Source organism: Nannobrachium achirus (genome assembly GCF_963921795.1).
Source record: "Nannobrachium achirus genome assembly, chromosome: 18".
NCBI lineage: Eukaryota > Metazoa > Chordata > Actinopteri > Myctophiformes > Myctophidae > Nannobrachium > Nannobrachium achirus.
Genome location: NC_137825.1, coordinates 31,286,201 through 31,305,115, shown reverse-complemented (window position 1 = coordinate 31,305,115; position 18,915 = coordinate 31,286,201). Strand labels below are relative to the sequence as shown.

Below are 18,915 nucleotides of genomic sequence, written 5' to 3'. Positions count from 1 at the left end.
GCCAAGCTTCACATGACAATTTGGCCCTCCAGATAAAATTATTCATTCATTCAGAATATGTGACTAAGTCTGGCACTTTGTGCCTTATGTCGGTATTAGTTTGAGTTTGTCTGTCCCGTGCCTGTCCCGTGCCTGTCCAGTCCAAAATAAGAAATTGAACATTGGTCAAGCTTCACATGACAATTTGACTCTCCACACAATTTTATACTCAGATTCACCGCTTCACTTCGAACCGAGGTTTGATTTTTTACAACAAGGGTTCATATTTACCTGCGCCATCAGAGTGTGCAAGTACTGCGTTCTGTGATTTTGTATGTGGCATAAATGTCAGTATATCTTTTTGTGTTTATGTTCATAGCCAATCAGGGGCCAGCATTCTTGGTGACTTTAACAAGAATCCAGATTTTGTATGTGGTACATGTTAGCGTATCTCGGTATCTGTTTGTGTTTATGTCCGTAGCCAATGAGGGACCAGCATTCTTGCTGACATCGCCATCAACAAGTGCGACCTTAACACATGCATAATGAGCCAGTGTGTGCTGGTCGGTCTACACACAGATAAACTAGACCAGGTCAACCTGGTTGTTCCAGACCCCCTGTCTGTCATCATCATTTATGACATCATGCCTTTTGTAGGCATGTCATCATCATGTCATCATCATATATACCCTTTATATAGAAAAGGGACAGACCGACATTTGCTTATGTAGGCCTACCCATTTCATGGGTCTGGCAAAAATAAAAAAGAACAGAACTAAAAATGGACAGAGCCACACCGAAAACATTTGTAGCGAGTGACACAGCGGTAGTCAGACCAGAGCAAGGTTTTCTTTTCTACCTGTACACAGAACTCCCACTGACTCTGCAAGTTGCAACAGGGGGTTAAGGCACACACCGTAAAAATGAACGGACACAACATTAGTTTCTACAGACCGTAGATTAAGCCTATTTTCCAGGTCTATTTCCGGTCTGAAAAAAGGAAAACACCAGACTATTTCCGGTCTGAAATGCGAACGGAATTGGATGCTAATTTAGGGCAGATCTTCACTCGATATATAGAACCAGTATAGAAAGCCTTGAAACATACCGGTACTCTACTTCTTTATCATTCATTTTAAAATGAATGAGACCATCATTTACTAAACGCATATCATGATGATTTAAAAAAGATTTAAAAAGACTAGCGATTTGAAAAGGTTTTTCTAAGGTAATAAAATCAAGTGTAAAGTTCGCCCAAAACCTCTTTGACTCCCATTGAGATTATAATGTATTGATATCTGCTGGGTCATTAATAGGAACAGCAGGCGTTCTGACGATACCTTTTGTTCTTCTAAAGATACAAACCAAACTAAGTCCTATGGGTACTGTATCATACAACTGACAATATCTAAAGGTGAAAATGAAAAACATCAACTTTTATGTGAATTAATAACAATTGACCCTAAAACTAAAAGTTTACATAGTGTCTCTGCCTAAGCCACTTACATACTCCATAAACACACATAACTGGCTAGCCTCTTGGAGAGCCACTTATATACAGTTTGCCCAATATGCAGAATATCACAGTATCTTGTGCAAGGGACAGCAGTTAGCAGCAGTGAGCAGATATACAGTATATAGTAGAAGGTTTCGGATTTCATTCTCCAGACCAGGGGTTTGTGTGTGTGTGTGTGTGTGTGTGTGTGTGTGTGTGCGTGCGTGCGTGCGTGCGTGCGTGCATGCATATTTTACAAGGCCTCATCAAAGACGAATATGACCTGTAAGTCAAGTTGCTGCAAATAAAAAACAAACAAACAAAACAACAAAACAAAAGTAGATGTGATCTAATATCGGAATGGCTTCCTAATCTCTGGATGTGAGAATTATGAACTGACAAAATAGTATAGATATTCACACAGGAAACAAAAATCACACCAATGTGAACTGAGCGGTGCTGTCCATTCATTTCACTGCTCAACAGCACAGCTCGGTGGCTGCAGCTGTTGTTACCGTACCGGGGACATACACTGGTGCTGATGTGGACATATTGACACAGCACGCTCAAATGTTGTGAGCGGCATGCACTGCTCAAAAAATTTCAATGGATGAAAAATACTCTGGAATTACTACCTTGGCCTACTGGCAGCTATTATGGCGATATCAGTGCACAAACATACTGTGCACAGAGCCTCCTCTAGATGGGTCACCCCATGAAAACACTTGCTGTCCCCAATCAAAGTCGCTCATTCAGTTGAGAGTCTCACATAAGCATGGCCAGTGTGGTCAGTGTGTGACGAGGTTTTGTAGCACGAACCGTCTGCTATTCACTCCCATGATAAATTGTATGTTATGTTAGATTAATGTTAAATAGCCTATTTCAAAGAATATAAATAATATACAGTATGTAACAAAAAATGGGTGGGGGAGGTTCCTTGGGCCTATTAGCATGATGCTCAAGAAAGTTGATTGGTCCTGCGGTTTTCATGTTTACCCCCGGACAAAAACAGACAGACCCATGTGTAGATGGCTCACCTCTACAGTGCCAGGTTGTAAACGTCCTCAGTCAGAGATGGGAGAAACACAAAAACTGTATCTCTAGCTTGGAGCCAAGGCAGGATTATATCGTTTTGCACTTCCCCTCTGTCACAATCGGCCTCGCAAACTCTACAAAGTCATCTATGAGGACAGGCCACGCTCCTTCCCCGTCATAGTTTGACATGTCATTTGCTATCACATTGCCAAAGTCCAGAAGCAGGTTCCAGGTGTCCTTAGTAATCGACCGCTTGTGATGTTCCACCAGAAAGCGGTTCCAGAGGTCTAAGAACTTGAAGCGACCGGTCAGAACCAGTTTCCAGTAATCCACGGCCATCTCGAGGTCCAAGCCCTTCTGGCCCGGGTTCTTGGCAAAGTTGAAGGTAAATTGGTAGAAGTCCTTAAACTTCCCTGCGTCTTTCAGCTCCTGCTCCAGTTTGGGGAGGATGGCCTTCAGCTTCTTGGCGGTGTCACAGCTTAGCTCGGTCATGCCGTCCATGAACTCCTTCCTGCTGAACTCGCACTGTGTGGCGGCTCGGAACTTCCAAGCCACCACCAGAACACTCAAGCTGGCCGGGCTCAGGGTGAGGTCATCACAGAACTGCTGGATCCCATCGATGCTTATCTTGTTCTCATCCTGGGGGTCTTTGTATCTGTTGTAGAGCTGTTCCAGCTTCTTGCGATCCACATTATTGGTTCTCATGGACTCTTTATAATAGAGGTCTAGGTCTGGGCTGTGGATGTAGTTGTCTGCAGTAACTTTCCAGTCAGTCTGTATCGGGCAGTACACGGCTGTCCTCTAACCCGGCCTGTGTGAAAGACATGAACAGCCTAAACTTGCGATGACTTCAGCGTATGAATGTTATGTTTTGACTATTGTATATCAAATGTATTCTGTCAATAGGGAATCAAAAGTGATTTAATGGTATCATACTCACGTAATGGAATGGAATGTATGTCATTTATATAGGTATGCAGGACCTTATATAGGCTGACCACAGCTCGGGTTAGATTTTACACAAAACACAAACCATTTACATATATGCCCATTGCCCAACAATGCAGATTTGCGCAGGTGCCCTTGCAGCTCATCAGTAGAAGTACAGTATTGTACCTTCAGTCATTATGCTGTGTACTACAATAAGTCAGGAAGGATTGGATGGTTAAAGTTTCTTTTGGCAAGGACAGCAGACCTGCTGTGCACTTGGCTGAAAGAGCCGGCCATTCTATGACCCAGAAGGGCGGGGATACGAGCCGCTGGATCTCAGTGGCCAGTAGCATTTGTTCACTGATCTCTGTTTTTTTCAGGAGCTTAATTGCTCCCTTTGAACTTCAAAGAGGGTTGTGAATTGCAGTAATTGATTGAGCCATACAAGTGTCAATAGCTCGTTAGTGATCTCTCTTATCAATGAAAGCATCAAAGACAACAACCTGTTTGATGCCTGTAATAGAGTGGAGGGGGGAATGTGTTTGTATACACACAGACTCGCCTGATTGGCTGAACCACAGTTACTAGGGGCTTTACCCAGGCTTTTCTTTCTTGAAAAGCCTGGATCCCGTGGCTAGCTGGGCGCTAATATGCTACACAGGATCAAACTGGATCACAGTGTGTCAACAAATTTCTCAGATGTTATGCAGATTACATTATAATATACATCATTTTGTTTGGTGGCCGAAAATGATTCCATATACTGTGCAGTGCACTTTTTTTCTTTTTCTTTTTTTGCAATTTTAGCAACAATTGTATTGGTTGCTAGAAATCGTATACATTTTTTGTTAATGTTATGTCTTTGCTATGTCTTCGCACCCCACAAAGTCATTAATTATTGTTTTATGCTTTTATGAAGCACTCGGCTTAGGCAAGATCCCTTTCTTCTCAATGGAAGAGGGATTGGACTGAAACTTTGTCCAGATATGAGGATGACTGACATCATAATACTTGATGTCATAGACCACACCATTATTAGACCCTGTCTTGTTCAGCTCTGAATGCAGAGGAGGAAAGAAAGTAAGTGGTATTTACTCAAATGACTGAACTTATAGCTTAAGCTTTTGACCGCTCAAATACATCTGGCTTTGTGTTTATGTATGCCCGTCCGTATGTCCCGCAAAGCAAACTATGACACCACAACAATGACATCAGGTATTTATTCTCAAAGGCACCGCTCACTTCACACTGGGTGTGATCTTTTTAGGTACTTTTACTTACATTTTATATTTTCACAGCGTGGCTTTGTGGGTGGCAAGCCACCTATAGGGAAACCCTGGACCGATCAAAATCAAATGTCTTGTGCATGCTACCATTAGGCCAAGGAAGTACCGGTACTTATGTTTCTTTTTTGTTTGTTTTCATCACTGTCTGAATGCCATTGCGATGAACCATACATTCAACAACCTTTTAAGTGAAAATATTGTACATTTCTGTCATTCTGTTTTTATGCCATGAAGAGGGTCTGTATCTTTATTCTAGTTGCATCTTTTTTTCTTCTTTTACATATTCTGTATATATTATATTATATATATATTATTATTATTTTGGCCCAAATTTGGAGTCACTGCTTAATGCAAGTGGGGAAAAAAAAGCATGCAGAGTTATTCAATTCGCAACTGGCAACATAAGAGAAGAGGACATAATGCCAAAACCTTATCAAGTGCAGAAAACACACTTTGTGGTTTCATGCCTTCTTCACTACCATACCAGGGTACGTTGCAGGGGACACTTGAGAAAGCCACGTCGAGAGCAGCGGTTCTAAGAAATCACACTTGCTCATCAGCAAAAAATAGTGTGGAAGCCCACACTAGGGCAGAAAGGGGGGCTAGGGCAGAAAGAAAGGGCTGTTCCAGGTCAATCCCCATCATCCATGGTCTCATTGGATTGGCTGGACAATCCTAAAAGCTCCTAGCTTGGAGCCAGGGCAGGACTATTTGGATTTGCTCTTGCCCCCTGTCACAAGTGGCCGAGCATACTCCACAAATTCGTCTATTAGGACAGGCCATGAACCCTCCCCATCATAGTTGGACATGTCATTTGATATCATATTGACAAAGTCCAATAGCAGATTCCAGGTGTCCCTAGGAATTGATCGCTTGTGATGTTCCAGTACAAAGCCATTCCATAGGTCTAAGAACTTGAAGCGACCCTTCAGAATCAGGTTCCAGTAATCCACAGCCATCTTTGGGTCTAAGCCCTTCTGGCCCGGGGTCTTGGCAAAGCCAAAGGTGAATTGGTAGAAGTCCTTAAACTTTGCTTTGTCTCTGCTTAGTTCCTGCTCCAGTTTGGGGAGCATCGCCTTCAGCTGTGTAGGATTGTCACAGCCTAGCTCCTTCATGCCGTCCACAAACTCTTTCTTGCTGAACTCACACTGCGTGGCTGCATGGAACTTCCAAGCCACCACCAGAACACTCATGCTGGCTGGGTTCAGGGCGAGGTCATCACAGAACTGCTGGATCCCTTTAAAACCTATCTTGTTCTCATCATCGTGGTCTTTGTATATGTTGTAGAGCCGTTCGAGTGCCGAGACGTTAGAGTGGTTTTTCCTGGATTGTTTGTTTGGGTTATTTAAGTTTGGGTGGCTTTTGAAGTAGCTGTCTGCGGCAAGATCTACCTTCCAGCCACTCTGTGTCAGGCTTTGGATGGCTGCCTTCTCTCCTGCCTGCGTGAAGGATATGAATTGCCGGACTTTTTCCTTCTGCCCGGACTTCAGGCTCTGCATTCTACTACTCATGTCTGGCCAACTTGATATGCGCTTCTTTAACGACACGCACTGTGTCTGAGGCATACTGCATTTTATATTAGCTGAGCAGAGCTCTGGTCTGACATCATGCATAACACAAACCATTGCCACGGATCCCTGACAGTGTGCCGATTTGCGCAAGCAGCCTTCCATGCACCAATCAGGGGCCACTGGTAGATAGGAGGTTCTCTGGATGATTGGTCCACAGTGGTTGAAATCCATAAACCAATCAGGCTGATAGATGGGATGATTGCTGGATATCCACAGCCAATCAATCATCTGTCGGGCCTGGCACACTGATGATGTGACAGGGGTGGGGCCTCACTGAATGTAGTAGCTTTCCAGTAGTACGCTGGGTTTGCGCCTGCCGAATCGCCTGCCCATGATGCATTTGGTGTCAGAAAGCAAATATCCTTACACTTGAATGTTGTTATTTAAGCATAGGGGGATTATGTGGTGGGCCTTGTATATCGTCACTGTGTCGGGCCAAAACCTTGTATCTCCAAGTTTCAAATTTGTAGGTTTTTCCGCGAAGTAAAGCCCTGCTTCATCAGACAAGGCCGTCGCACAAAAGTAGTGAAAACAGCAGATCTACAAGCACACAATGCCTCGCACCACGAGGCGCTGTGTGCTTGTGATTTTCACTAGTTTAAATCATTTTAAAAATGATAAATACAAAACAAACGGTTTTGGACATACAAGGTTTTCACCTGACAACGACGATATGTAGTGTATAGCATTGTGTCATGGTTCATATTGCAGTTGTACAACAAGCAGAGTACAGTGGAAGGAGGCAGGAGAAGGAAGGAAGGGAAGGGAGGAGACAAAACAGAGATTACCAACTCCTCCATCCCCTTCATATCCTCACAAAGTAACACTCATCAGTCACTACAAACTGCTCTACTCTCCTCATCCTGCTGGGTCTCGTCTCCCCATTAACAGCTACCTGTACGTACTGTGGCTGATACTGAGTGGAGCTGCTGCCGGGACGATAGCCTCAGAGAGCTTTTATCTCAATCTGACTGCATCTTTGATCATCTTTTACTTTGCAGGGCTTTTCACAGGCAACTGTATTTCTTTCACGTTTTCTTACTTTGATCCTGCTTTTTTCCTTCTCACCATGCACCCTCTGCCACACAGGTAGAAGACTATGGTTGGTTGCATGCCCTGGCTGACATCTCAGTGGATGGTTTCCCACCACCTCAAGCAATTCCTCTCTTCCCCGGAATGGCCTATCATTTCAATCAACACCATGGTGTCGTTTCCTCAGTTCACACGCACGCACGCACGCACGCACGCACGCACGCACGCACGCACACACACACATACACACACACACACACACACACACACACACACACACCACGCACACACAATCTTCAGATCAAACACTCTCTCCCATAGTGTCTCTCAATTACATTGACTATTACAATTGATCCCTTTAGCAGATGCTCTTATCCAGAACGAATTTTACAAGTGCAAGTTCAAGAGTAGCCTAAAGGCCAGTCCATACTCTCTCCGAAACCGAACTTTTCGACGGAGAGTTCCGACTTTCCGTTGTGCAGCTTTCCGAACTCTTAGTGCGGTATGCTGTGTATTCCCGTAGGATTTTTTTGCTAAAATAGATTTTTTTGCTGTTTTGGCTTCTATAGGGACCAAGCTATGAGAAAATGACGGGGGTCAAATTTTCAGACCCCTCCCTCATTTCCTGGGGGCGGGTCACTTCAGTTTTGGCCCTATTCGGCTATGTATCCCCAATTTTCCATAGGTTTTTTTGCTAATATTGATTTGTTTGCTGTTTTGGCTTCTATAGGGACCAAGCTATGAGAAAATGACGGGGGTCAAATTTTCAGACCCCTCCCTCATTTCCTGGGGGCGGGTCACTTCAGTTTTGGCCCTATTCGGCTATGTATCCCCAATTTTCCATAGGTTTTTTTGCTAATATTGATTTATTTGCTGTTTTGGCTTCTATAGGGACCAAGCTATGAGAAAATGACGGGGGTCAAATTTTCAGACCCCTCCCTCATTTCCTGGGGGCGGGTCACTTCAGTTTTGGCCCTATTCGGCTATGTATCCCCAATTTTCCATAGGTTTTTTTGCTAATATTGATTTGTTTGCTGTTTTGGCTTCTTTAGGGACCAAACTATGAGAAAATGTTGGGGTTCAAATTTCCAGACCCCTCCCTCATTTCCTGGGGGCGGGTCACTTCAGTTTTGGCCCTATTCGGCTATGTATTCCCAATTTCCCTTTAGGATTTTTTTGCTAAAATTGATTTGTTTGCTGTTTTGGCTTCTATAGGAGCCAACCTATCAGAAAATAACAGGGTTCAAATTTTCAGACCCCTCCCTCATTTCCTGGGGCGGGTCACTTCAGTTTTTGCCCTATTTGGCTATGCATTCCCAATTTCCCCATAGGATCTTTTTGCTAAAATTGATTTGTTTGATGTTTTGGCTTGGAACAAACTATCACAAAATGATGGGGTTCAAATGTTCAGACCCCTCCATCATTTCCTGGGGTTTTGGCCATATCCAGCTATGTATTCCCATAGGATTATTCTGCTCAAATTGATTTCTTTTGGCTTCTTTAGGGACTAAACTATCAGAAAATGACGGGGTTCAAATTTTCAGACCCATATCCTGGATGGATGGAGTAGCATTTACCTCTGGCCTGTTTTTAATCTTGTCAAATACAGGATCTATTCATCATCACTGTTTCTATGCCCTCCCTTATACTGTTGGCACACAGTCTCTACTAAATCACATCTCAATCTCTGATAACAGCACGTCTTTCACACTCATTTAGCGGTGGAAAATGAGGCGTTACGTTTGCCTTGGTTAGGGTGACCAGACGTCACTATATCTTGTCAAATACAGGATCTATTCATCATCACTGTTTCTATGCCCTCCCTTATACTGGCACACACAGTCTCTAGTGCCATAGTACTTGCAGAGAGGAGTGCAAGACAGGTGATTCTCTTCAATTGGTGGAAGCTCAGGGCTCAGGGCAATTGGACATCTGTGTCAGGTGACCAAACACATTATGTCTCGCAAGGCACCGCAGAGGCAAGGACCTGATTAGGAATCAGGGTATTAGCCTCTTCATGTGTGCACCTCCTTAAAATCATGTCCCTTGATGAAGGTCTCATATACGACAACGAGCATGAAAGAACTGTCCCTTGAGAAATGCTCAAACGGTCCCTGGCCTAACACACAGGTCAACTTCTCCTTGGTTATTCAAGCAGTCAAGTGTTCCTTGATGGACATAGTGACCTTCATCTCTGGATGAAGACTTTGTATTCCACAGATTTAGTTGCCCTCTTCTGTCGAGTCTTATTTTTTAATGACTGATCCATATACCTATCAAAGACAACTCGACCCTCAACATAGCCAGCCATCATCGTTATGATGCTTTTGTTGAATGCATCCTGAAGATCTGACAGCTTCAGCATGCTTGGTGTCTTTTTCATGTTCTGAAGAACACCCATGGCATCAACTATAAGAACTTTGACAGAATAATCTTCCTCCATCAGATCATGCTATGGGACACCTGGAAGATCTTCCTACAGGGGCTCTGCCCTGGCATCTTCAATTGCATGGAAAATCTGAACCCTGTCATTTTCTGACAGTTTGGCCCCTATGGAAGCCAAAATAGAAAAGAAGAAAAAAGTATATAAATACAGAGCCGAATAGGGACAAAACTGAAGTGACCCCCCCCCCTTGCATCAGTCTTAAAAAGGTCCAAAGTTGAAGGCGTTCTTAATTGTTACATCTTGTGTACAAGTAGGCCTACATAAGTAGTCTAATTACGTTGTTCTCTCGTTCCTTGTGACATTGTAGCATTATCAATAAGCATGTGAACAAGTAAATAACATACTAGATCTGCATTGAGGAAAAACTAGCATCTATTGAAAAAAAGGTTACATACTGTATACTGCATGGGTAAAGGTGTTCAAACATTTGCCCATATAGCCTAATGAGAATCATAGACTAGCCTCCTACAAGTACTCTGAAAAATCGAACACTGCACTAAGTACGGTGTACTGACATCATGTAGTTATACATGGGCAACTGGCAGCCCAGGGGTCACATACGGCCCCACTTTCATTTAATGTGGCCCGCGGGTTAATTTTGGAATACTGATATATTATACTATATATACAGCTGTTAGAATTCCAAACATGCAAACATGCCCCACTATATTACTTAGTCTATATTAGTAGCTTATAATGACTATTACCAGTAAGACTCCCTCGGGAGTCTTACTGGGAGATAAGCGCAGCGTGATTTTAGGGCAAAATGTGTAGGAGCAGTGTCCAAAAAATGTGTTTGAAAAAATATATGGGACAGATCCATGTTGATGACATGGGTGTAGACATACTGTGTACCGATTTGCGTAATTTTAGGGCAAAATCTGTAGGGGCAGTGTCCAAAAATGTGTTTGAAAAAGTCGGCCTGATGGTGGCGCTATATGGGACAGATCAATGTTGATGGCATGAGTGTAGACATACTGTGTACCGATTTGCGTGATTTTAGGGCAAAATCTGTAGGAGCAGTGTCCAAAAATGTGTTTGAAAAAATGGGCCTGATGGTGGCGCTATATGGGACAGATCCATGTTGATGACATGAGTGTAGACATACTGTGTACCGATTTGCGTGACTTTAGGGCAAAATCAGTAGGAGCAGTGTCCAAAAATGTGTTTGAAAAAATGGGCCTGATGGTGGTGCTATATGGGACAGATTCATGTTGACGGCTCTCTTGGCGCCGCCGAGGCGGGTGCGTGGGTACCGGCCCCGGCTCTCCCGGTCGCTCCTAGCCCGAGTTACGGCATTTTATGTGCAATGGCGGGGGTCCTCCACTAGGGGTGCGACCACTTTTGCATCCATTCTAGAGCACCAGGAGTCGGTGGTCCCTGGGAATTCCCCGTGAACAGCCCTGGGGTGGTCATTGGTCATTTTAGCACTTTTTGGCGGCGGCGACAGGGGGTCCCTGGGGGTCCTGGAGCTCCGGGGGTCCCGGGAGGGGTGGAGGTTGTGGATTGGCAGGCAAGGAGTGTGTGTGCAAAGTTTGGCATGGATTGGGGCAACGGTGGCGGAGATATGAGTTGGGGAAAAGTGTGACGTGACGGACAGACTGACTGACAGACAGCCTGTCAAGGTTTTGGTAGTAACTGCGACCTGACGGTCGCAATTAAAATGTATTGTCTTTTTTATGTCCAATGTATTTGTATTCAAGTTCAGAAAGTTAACATAAGAACTTTTGTATTCAAGTTCAGAAAGTTAACATAAGAACAAGTAAATGCATTTGATATGTTTTACTTCAAAATCAAACCTCGGTTCGAAGTGGAGCGGTGAATCTGAGCAGCTTTACCCTGTGTGTGTTGCTAAATGCCTAAACTGTAAACTGTAAACTGTGCCTGTGAGTGAGTGGTGAGTGTGCCTGGCCTGCACAAAACAGCGCCCCTCCTTTAACTAGTGTGTTGTGTGTGGCCACTCAAGGTATTGCCAGGCTACGGACACGGCCAGCCAGCCAGCCAGCCACCCAGCCACCCAGCCACCCACCCACGGACATACCCACGGACATACCTGTCTATTGGGAGCGCTTTCACCGCTCCAAAAATAGCAAAAGAATATTCAGGATTCCAATTAAAAAAATGCTAAAATTGTGTTGCTACCGTTGTGCAAGTAGGGTATTCATTTACGAAAAAAGTAAGAATTCAGAGATATAATAGGTTTCTTTCCGACATTATACGCAACAATGTGGCCGAGTGAGTGTGTGTCATCACCAAGTTGCCCGCCCCTAATATAGTACATATTAGGGTACATATTAGGCCTAGCCACTGCCAACAACTATTTGCACTTTGACAATTAAGTGCACACGCTCTTCTTTTATCATTTATTTCTGGCGTATCAATGGTGTCACAATGTTGACGTCTGTCATCTAAAAGTATATAAAAAGTTGCAGCTGAGGATATTAATCCACAAAATGTTATTTTACAATACAATAAATTCACAAATCTCTGTACGTATGTCTGTAATCCACGTATCTCGAGAACCGTTCGACCGACTGACTTCAAATATTCGACACATGCACCACAGACAAGCCGAGGACAGGCACATTTATGGGCAGGCCCATATGGATCCACAAAAGGATTGAAACATTGTCAGCCAAATAAAGATGTTTGTACCTACTTTGGTTGATAACGTCAGGGATCTCCATATTTGGGTATAAAAGGGACTTGGACAGACAGATATAGAAATCTCCATACATGAGCATAGAAGGGATATAGGCAGACAGACATTAAAACAGGTGCTATTGACAACGGTACAACAGGAACTGCAAAACAGGGTGGAGCATGCATTCCCTATTTTCATTGTTCCCAACTTGGGACGGCGGGCACAGGTACCAGGTAGATGACAAAAAAAGAAAACTCACAAAAAGTGATTGGCATATGGCACCACTACTGTGTTTCAGTTTGTGAGATTACCTGTGGACAGACACGGACAGAGACACATTAAGGACATACAAACATTTGGGAACAAATGCAAACTTAGGTGCCACAGCGTAAAAAAAAAGAATATGTTTATAATAAAAAAGATATACGCTGTATATTTAAAAAAAGATATTTTCGAATCTCTCATCCAGTGGTCAATTCATTAATGATGAATTAATTACTGTTGCAGTTTCCCTATAGTCATCACCACATTGGGGCAGTGTTTTGGCTTTACCATACCCAACTTTATTATTTATTTAGTAATACAAGTGAATTAAGGACAGCTCCATGAGTGCTGATGTTCTCTGTTGGGGGAGGGGGGGATTATACGGTTGATTCTCAACATTTTGAATTTCAAGAACCCCATTTTAATTGCCAGACCCATGAAATGGGTAGGCCTACATAAGCAAATGTCGGTCTGTCGACATGACAGACAGGGGGTCTGGCACAACCAGGTTGACCTGGTCTAGTTTTAATATACATTAGACCACGGAATTGAAAACAATCTCAGACCACAGTCTACACTGTAAAATCCTCATTGTTAGTTGCGCCAGCAGAGCACGCAAGTACTGCATTCGGCTGCGTAGGTAGGTAGCTGCATGTTTAAGCCTGTAGCCAATCATGGACCAGCATTTCTGGTAACGTCATCATTAACAGCCAGTGAGGGACCAGTATTCTTTGTGATGCCAAGAATGGAATGTATGGCCTACTTGTGCACAAGCCGCTAGTTGGCACCTCGGCAGAGTACAGTTGTAATTATTGCGTCAGCCGAGCGCACAAATACTCTGTTATTGGGAGTTCATTTAACTCTATATATCTTTATTCCATTTGGTTCCTATCCTAACTATCAACACATTTATTCAGCAGAGGACACCCTGGATCCCCCTCAAGTACCCCACTTTGCCTACTGAGGTCGGACCTTTAGCCAGGGCTAAGTAGAGCCACCTGTGGGCAATGATTAGCTGGTGCACATAACCTTTTCATTGGGTCCATCCGTTTCCAGGTTATCCACAGTGTCTCTCCCTCTTTTTCTTGTCTTGGAAGACACTTCTATTTTACCTCCAATGTCCGCTGGGTTCCCGGAAGAGGCGCCCCCGTCAACCAGTAGGAGTTTCCATTGCGGCTTGGTCACAATTGGCTGCGCAAACTCTACAAAGTCATCTATGAGGACAGGCCATGCCCCCTCGCCGTCATAGTTTGACATGTCTTCCTTTATCTTACTGGAAAACTCCAGAAGAAGGTTCCAGGTGTCCTTAGGAATATTCCGCTTGTTGGACGCGCTTTGTTCCGTCACAAAGCGCCTCCAGAGGTCTAAGAACTTGAAGCGACCCTTCAGAACCAGTTCCCAGTAAGCCAAGGCCATGTCCGGGTCTAAGCCCTTCTGGCCCGGGGTCTTAGCAAAGTTGAAGGTGAATTGGTAAAAGTTCTTGAACTTCTCTGTATCATTCAGTTCCTGCTCCAGTTTGGGGAGGATGGCCTTCAGCTTATTGGCGGTGTCACAGCCTACTTTAGTCATGCCATCCAGGAACTCTTTCTTGCTGAACTCGCACTGTGTGGCGGCTCCAAACTTCCAAGCCACCACCAGAACACTCATGCTGGAGGGGTTCAAGGAGAGGTCATTACAGAAACGCTTGATCCCGTCGCTGTCTATCTTGCTCTCATCCTGGAGATCTTTGTATCTGTTATAGAGCTGTTCCAGCGTCTTGCGATTCACTTTGGATTTCATGGATTCTGTATGATAGAGTTTTGACTTTAACTATCCTAGTTTTCAAGTCTGTTTGTGTCATACAGACAAATACACGCTCCTCTGACTTGCCTGCTTGAAGGATATTAAGTGTGAACCTTGTCCTTTTGCGATGATTTCAGCTTCTCGATGCTATCACCCACTGTCCCGTGCTTTAATCGGTTATATGAGATAATGTAAATTGTAAAAAGGTGAAAATGGTAAAATAGTGAAACAACCACTTATATAAACTGGTCTGACATCATACACTACACAAAGCGTTGCCTGCTTACAACATTGACTTGCGCAGCCTCCCCTTGCTGTTGATCCCATTTAGATCCTCAATAATCTAGATGGGGATCCCCTGAGAGAGATTCAAATTTGGGATTCTTTATATTCTATTTCTACCCAAAGCTCTTCCACTAACAGTTATGTGCAGTATATAAATAGCGAAGGCCTTAAATAACAAACACACATCAAAATAAGACTTTACAAACCATAGAAAATAAAACACCTGAAAGCAAACTAAACTAAAACAACCCAGGAATAGCTCTCCCGTATGTTAGCAGCTTGTTACTCCAATTTCAACTGTTTCACTCCCTCTTTAGTTAGGGAAGTAACTGAATAGTTGACCAATCTGAGAACTAAATGCTTACCATTAGCTTCACAAATGTGTTCATAAAGGTGTCTACTATCACCTCTGAATTTGTTCCAACCCAACTCCCTCAGGAAACTTTGTGGGAGCCAATCAAAGTTGGCATCCCATTGACTTTGTAGCATGTGAGGGGTAAAACTATAGGTTTTTTTCAGGATTCTGAATCCATTGCAAGCATTTGTTTTTCAGAAAAACATTCCTTCAGCTAAAAACGTGCCCCCACAAAACTGTGAAAAGTGATGACTCGTCACTAAACCACAGTTTTGTGGGGGCCGTTTTAAGCCCATATAGGATCTACTCCCTATAAGTTAGACCTATTGTAGTTAGGGAAAGTTAGCGGAATCTTTGACCAATCTGGGAACTAAATGCTTATTGCGACCGTAGGTAGGGGCTTTTAAGCCGTGACATCATTTTGTAGGCAGAGGAGAATTCTGCCCCCAGTGCATTTTCTGTCCCTCGCTATTTCAACAGATCCGAGACAAAAATAACGACTAAAGTATAATTCTAACACTTTCCTTTCAACAACAAAGAGAAGAAAAATGTGTAAATAGTAAAAATAGTAAAAAGATTCACGGAAACTGGGGGCAGAAATTCTCCTCTGCCTACAAAATGATGTCATACTTAACAGCCCCTTCCACCGGCTGTCCGTCAGTCAGTCCGTCAGTCAGTCACACGTCACACGTCACACTTTTGCCCTGCTCATATCTCCGCAACCGTTGCCCTGATCCATGCCAGATTTTGCACACACACTCCTTGCCTGCCAAACTACAACCTCCAAGGACCCCCGGAGCTCCAGGGACCCCCAGGTCCCTGGAGGACCCCCAGGTGTAAAAAATGACCAAATGTGCAAAAATGACCAAATGACCACCCCAACGGGGCTGCTCACGGGGAATTCCCGGGGACCACCGACTCCTGGTGCTCCAGAAGGGATGCAAAAGTGGTGGCGCCCCTAGTGGAGGACCCCCTGCCACTGCAGCGCACATAAAATGCCGTAACTCGGGCTAGGAGCGACCGGGAGACCCGGGGCCGGTACCTATTCGTCCGCCTCGGCGGCGCGGAGACCCCACCCCTCATTTCTCACATGGCCCTCTTCTAGCGCCACCATGTGGCCGATCCTTGCAAAACACATTTTTGGACACTGCTCCTACAATTTTTGCCCTAAAATCACTCAAATCGGTACACAGTATGTCTACACTCATGTAATCAACTTTGATCTGTCCCATATAGCGCCACCTTCAGGCCGTTTTTTTAAAACACATTTTTGGACACTGCTCCTACAATTTTTGCCCTAAAATCACGCAAATCGCTACACAGTATGTCTACACTCATCTCATCAACATGGATCTGTCCCATATAGCGCCACCTTCAGGCAGATTTTTTAAAACACCTTTTTGGACACTGCTCCTACAGATTTTGCCCTAAAATCACGCAAATCGCTACACAGTATGTCTACACTCATGTCATCAACATGGATCTGTCCCATATAGCGCCACCATCAGGCCGATTTTTTCAAACACATTTTTGGACACTGCTCCTACAGATTTTGCCCTAAAATCACACAAATCGGTACACAGTATGTCTACACTCATCTCATCAACATGGACCTGTCCCATTTAGCGCCACCTTCAGGCCGATTTTTTAAAACACATTTTTGGACACTGCTCCTACAGATTTTGCCCTAAAATAACACAAATCGCACAGTATCTCTACAGTCATTTAATCAAAACGCATCTGTCCCATCTAGCGCCACCATCAGGACGATTTTGGTACAACTAATTTTTGGCCTATTTGTGGAGATAAGCGCTTATCTCCCGATTAGGGAGTCTTACTGGTAGCTTTCTTCACAAATGTGTTCATAAAGGTGTCTACTATCACCAACTCAACTCCCTCGGGATACTTTGTGGGAGCCAATCAACAAAAAAACTTTCCTTGGGCTTAAAAACGGCCCCCACAAAACTGTGGTTTAGTGATGAGTCATCACTTTTCACAGTTTTGTGGGGCCACGTTTTTAGCTGAAGGAATGTTTTTTCTGAAAAACAAATGCTTGCAATGGATTCAGAATCCTGAAAAAAACCTGTACATGGCAAGAATCAATCAGCAGTCAATTAACCCTGCCTGCACATAACCTTGATGCAAGAAAACTGTTACACTCTTTTCACCTGTACATATTTTGTTCCGATTGTATTGTATTGTATTGTATTGTATTGTATTGTAGGCTATTGTAGGCTATTGTATTGTATGTATTGACAAAATCAACACTGGCGTATAGGGCACAAGCTGACGACCAGTGACTAATCTGAGTCCCCAGAAGTTTTTCTTTTTATCCATCTTCCCTATGGGATTTGGAATCACGCCCCAGTGACAGGCTTTATCTCTACTCTCTTTCAGCTGAGGGGTCCTTGAGGAAGATTCACATCTAGTGAAGCATTCAGCCGCCACAAGGTGGGGCTAGAGTACTTCTCAAATGTCCATGTTGCCTGTGTAACGCTGTGGACTTTAAAAAAAAAAATTAGAATCACATGTAGGTATATGTATAATCTGCATTACTAGACCTTACCCGTTCGAATATATGTGCTGCAAAATATGTGCAGAGTGTGGGTTTTGGGGAAAGTAACTGTAACTGCATGGTGCGTGCGTGAGAATATGTGGGAGCATCATAATGTAAGGAGCAGCCCATGGAGGAGTGTATATTTATGATGGATACAAATAATTTAACAGCAAAATTAGGTGAATAGAAGTATGAGGATGTATTTGCTCCACATAAGTTTTCTATACCCGTTGGAAGATGAGACACACATCACCCGTTGCATGCGTGACCCATGGAGAGAGAGAGAGAGAGAGAGAGAGAGAGAGAGAGAGAGAGAGAGAGAGAGAGAGAGAGAGAGAGAGAGAGACTGCAACATTCCTAACTGTGAGAGAGGTGTGTGTGGGCCCAGGGCTACAGATCCCATGGCCTGGAGGAACGGACCGTAACCCTGACAACAGGCTGTAGAGCTGTAGAGTGAAGAAACGCTAATAAATCGCTAGAATTTGGGAAAAATTAAATTCAGGCTCCGTCATCGTGTGTATAATGCTAATGACCAATGCCATGTTAAATTTGAGATCAGTCGCTGAAGCGAGTGAATAGATAATGCATTTTGTGCATTTTGTGACCTACTGACTGACTGACTGACTGACTGACTGACTGACTGACTGACCTCTCTCTCTAATTATATGTTAGATGTCGACCACTTATATCGTAGTATAAGCTGTCATGGATATAAGTGAGTGCATTGAATGAATGTAGCCTACTCATACTGAGTCCTGAATAAATTGTATTGATGATTTAGTGTGATTCATTGCTGCAAATTAGGTTGACTTATTATGCATCATAATTTGCCCAGTAGGCCTAATTAATAATGAAACGTTAAATTTCTCATTTTTATTTTATAAATCAGTTTTTTATTGATGTTATTAAATTAATAATTGTATCGCCTACCTTCAAATTTTCAATATCCGAATCCGATCACACTCACTAGATAGAATGATAAACTGTTAAACTCCATCATAAACATTCAAATGGAAGGAACTAAGGGACCAATTTATTTTCTTTTATATAGCCTGCTGCCTATCGAATCTATCCCTATATATTAATGTGGCCCATGTGGAGTATTTTATTGTGAAACATGGTATTACAAGGCGACAGGAAAAGGTTGTTACTGGTTCGCATCGCGTCAGCGTCAGGGTTGCCACGTCCACTTATTATAAGCGACGTTGGGCTTGTTCTTTCTGTAAAGTTACTTGTAAATATGCCTATGGGTAG

The 18,915-nt window shown here is 43.5% G+C and overlaps 2 protein-coding genes and 1 pseudogene across 3 annotated transcripts in view; all 3 read right to left on the bottom strand.

The window, feature by feature from the left end:
* Positions 1-2,596: 2,596 nt before the first annotated feature.
* Positions 2,597-3,335, bottom strand: LOC308303214 (DCN1-like protein 2; annotated as a pseudogene). Its single transcript has one exon. The product of its transcript is annotated as a DCN1-like protein 2 (transcript).
* A 2,097-nt stretch (positions 3,336-5,432) lies between these two features.
* On the bottom strand, positions 5,433-6,224 carry LOC308303026 (DCN1-like protein 2; the record flags this gene model as incomplete). The annotated part of the gene is made up of 1 exon (XM_080747345.1): positions 5,433-6,224. One exon carries the CDS (start codon positions 6,222-6,224, stop codon positions 5,433-5,435), a length of 792 nt encoding a protein of 263 aa, XP_080603471.1.
* A 6,488-nt stretch (positions 6,225-12,712) lies between these two features.
* LOC308303025 (DCN1-like protein 2) overlaps positions 12,713-18,915 on the bottom strand; it is a gene marked incomplete at both ends in the record, with an annotated part of 15,690 nt that continues 9,487 nt past the window's right edge. The window contains 2 exons of the mRNA XM_080747344.1: positions 12,713-12,729; positions 13,795-14,491. Of these exons, the coding sequence (XP_080603470.1) occupies positions 12,713-12,729; positions 13,795-14,491 (714 nt within the window). The remainder of the gene's footprint in view (positions 12,730-13,794; positions 14,492-18,915) is intronic.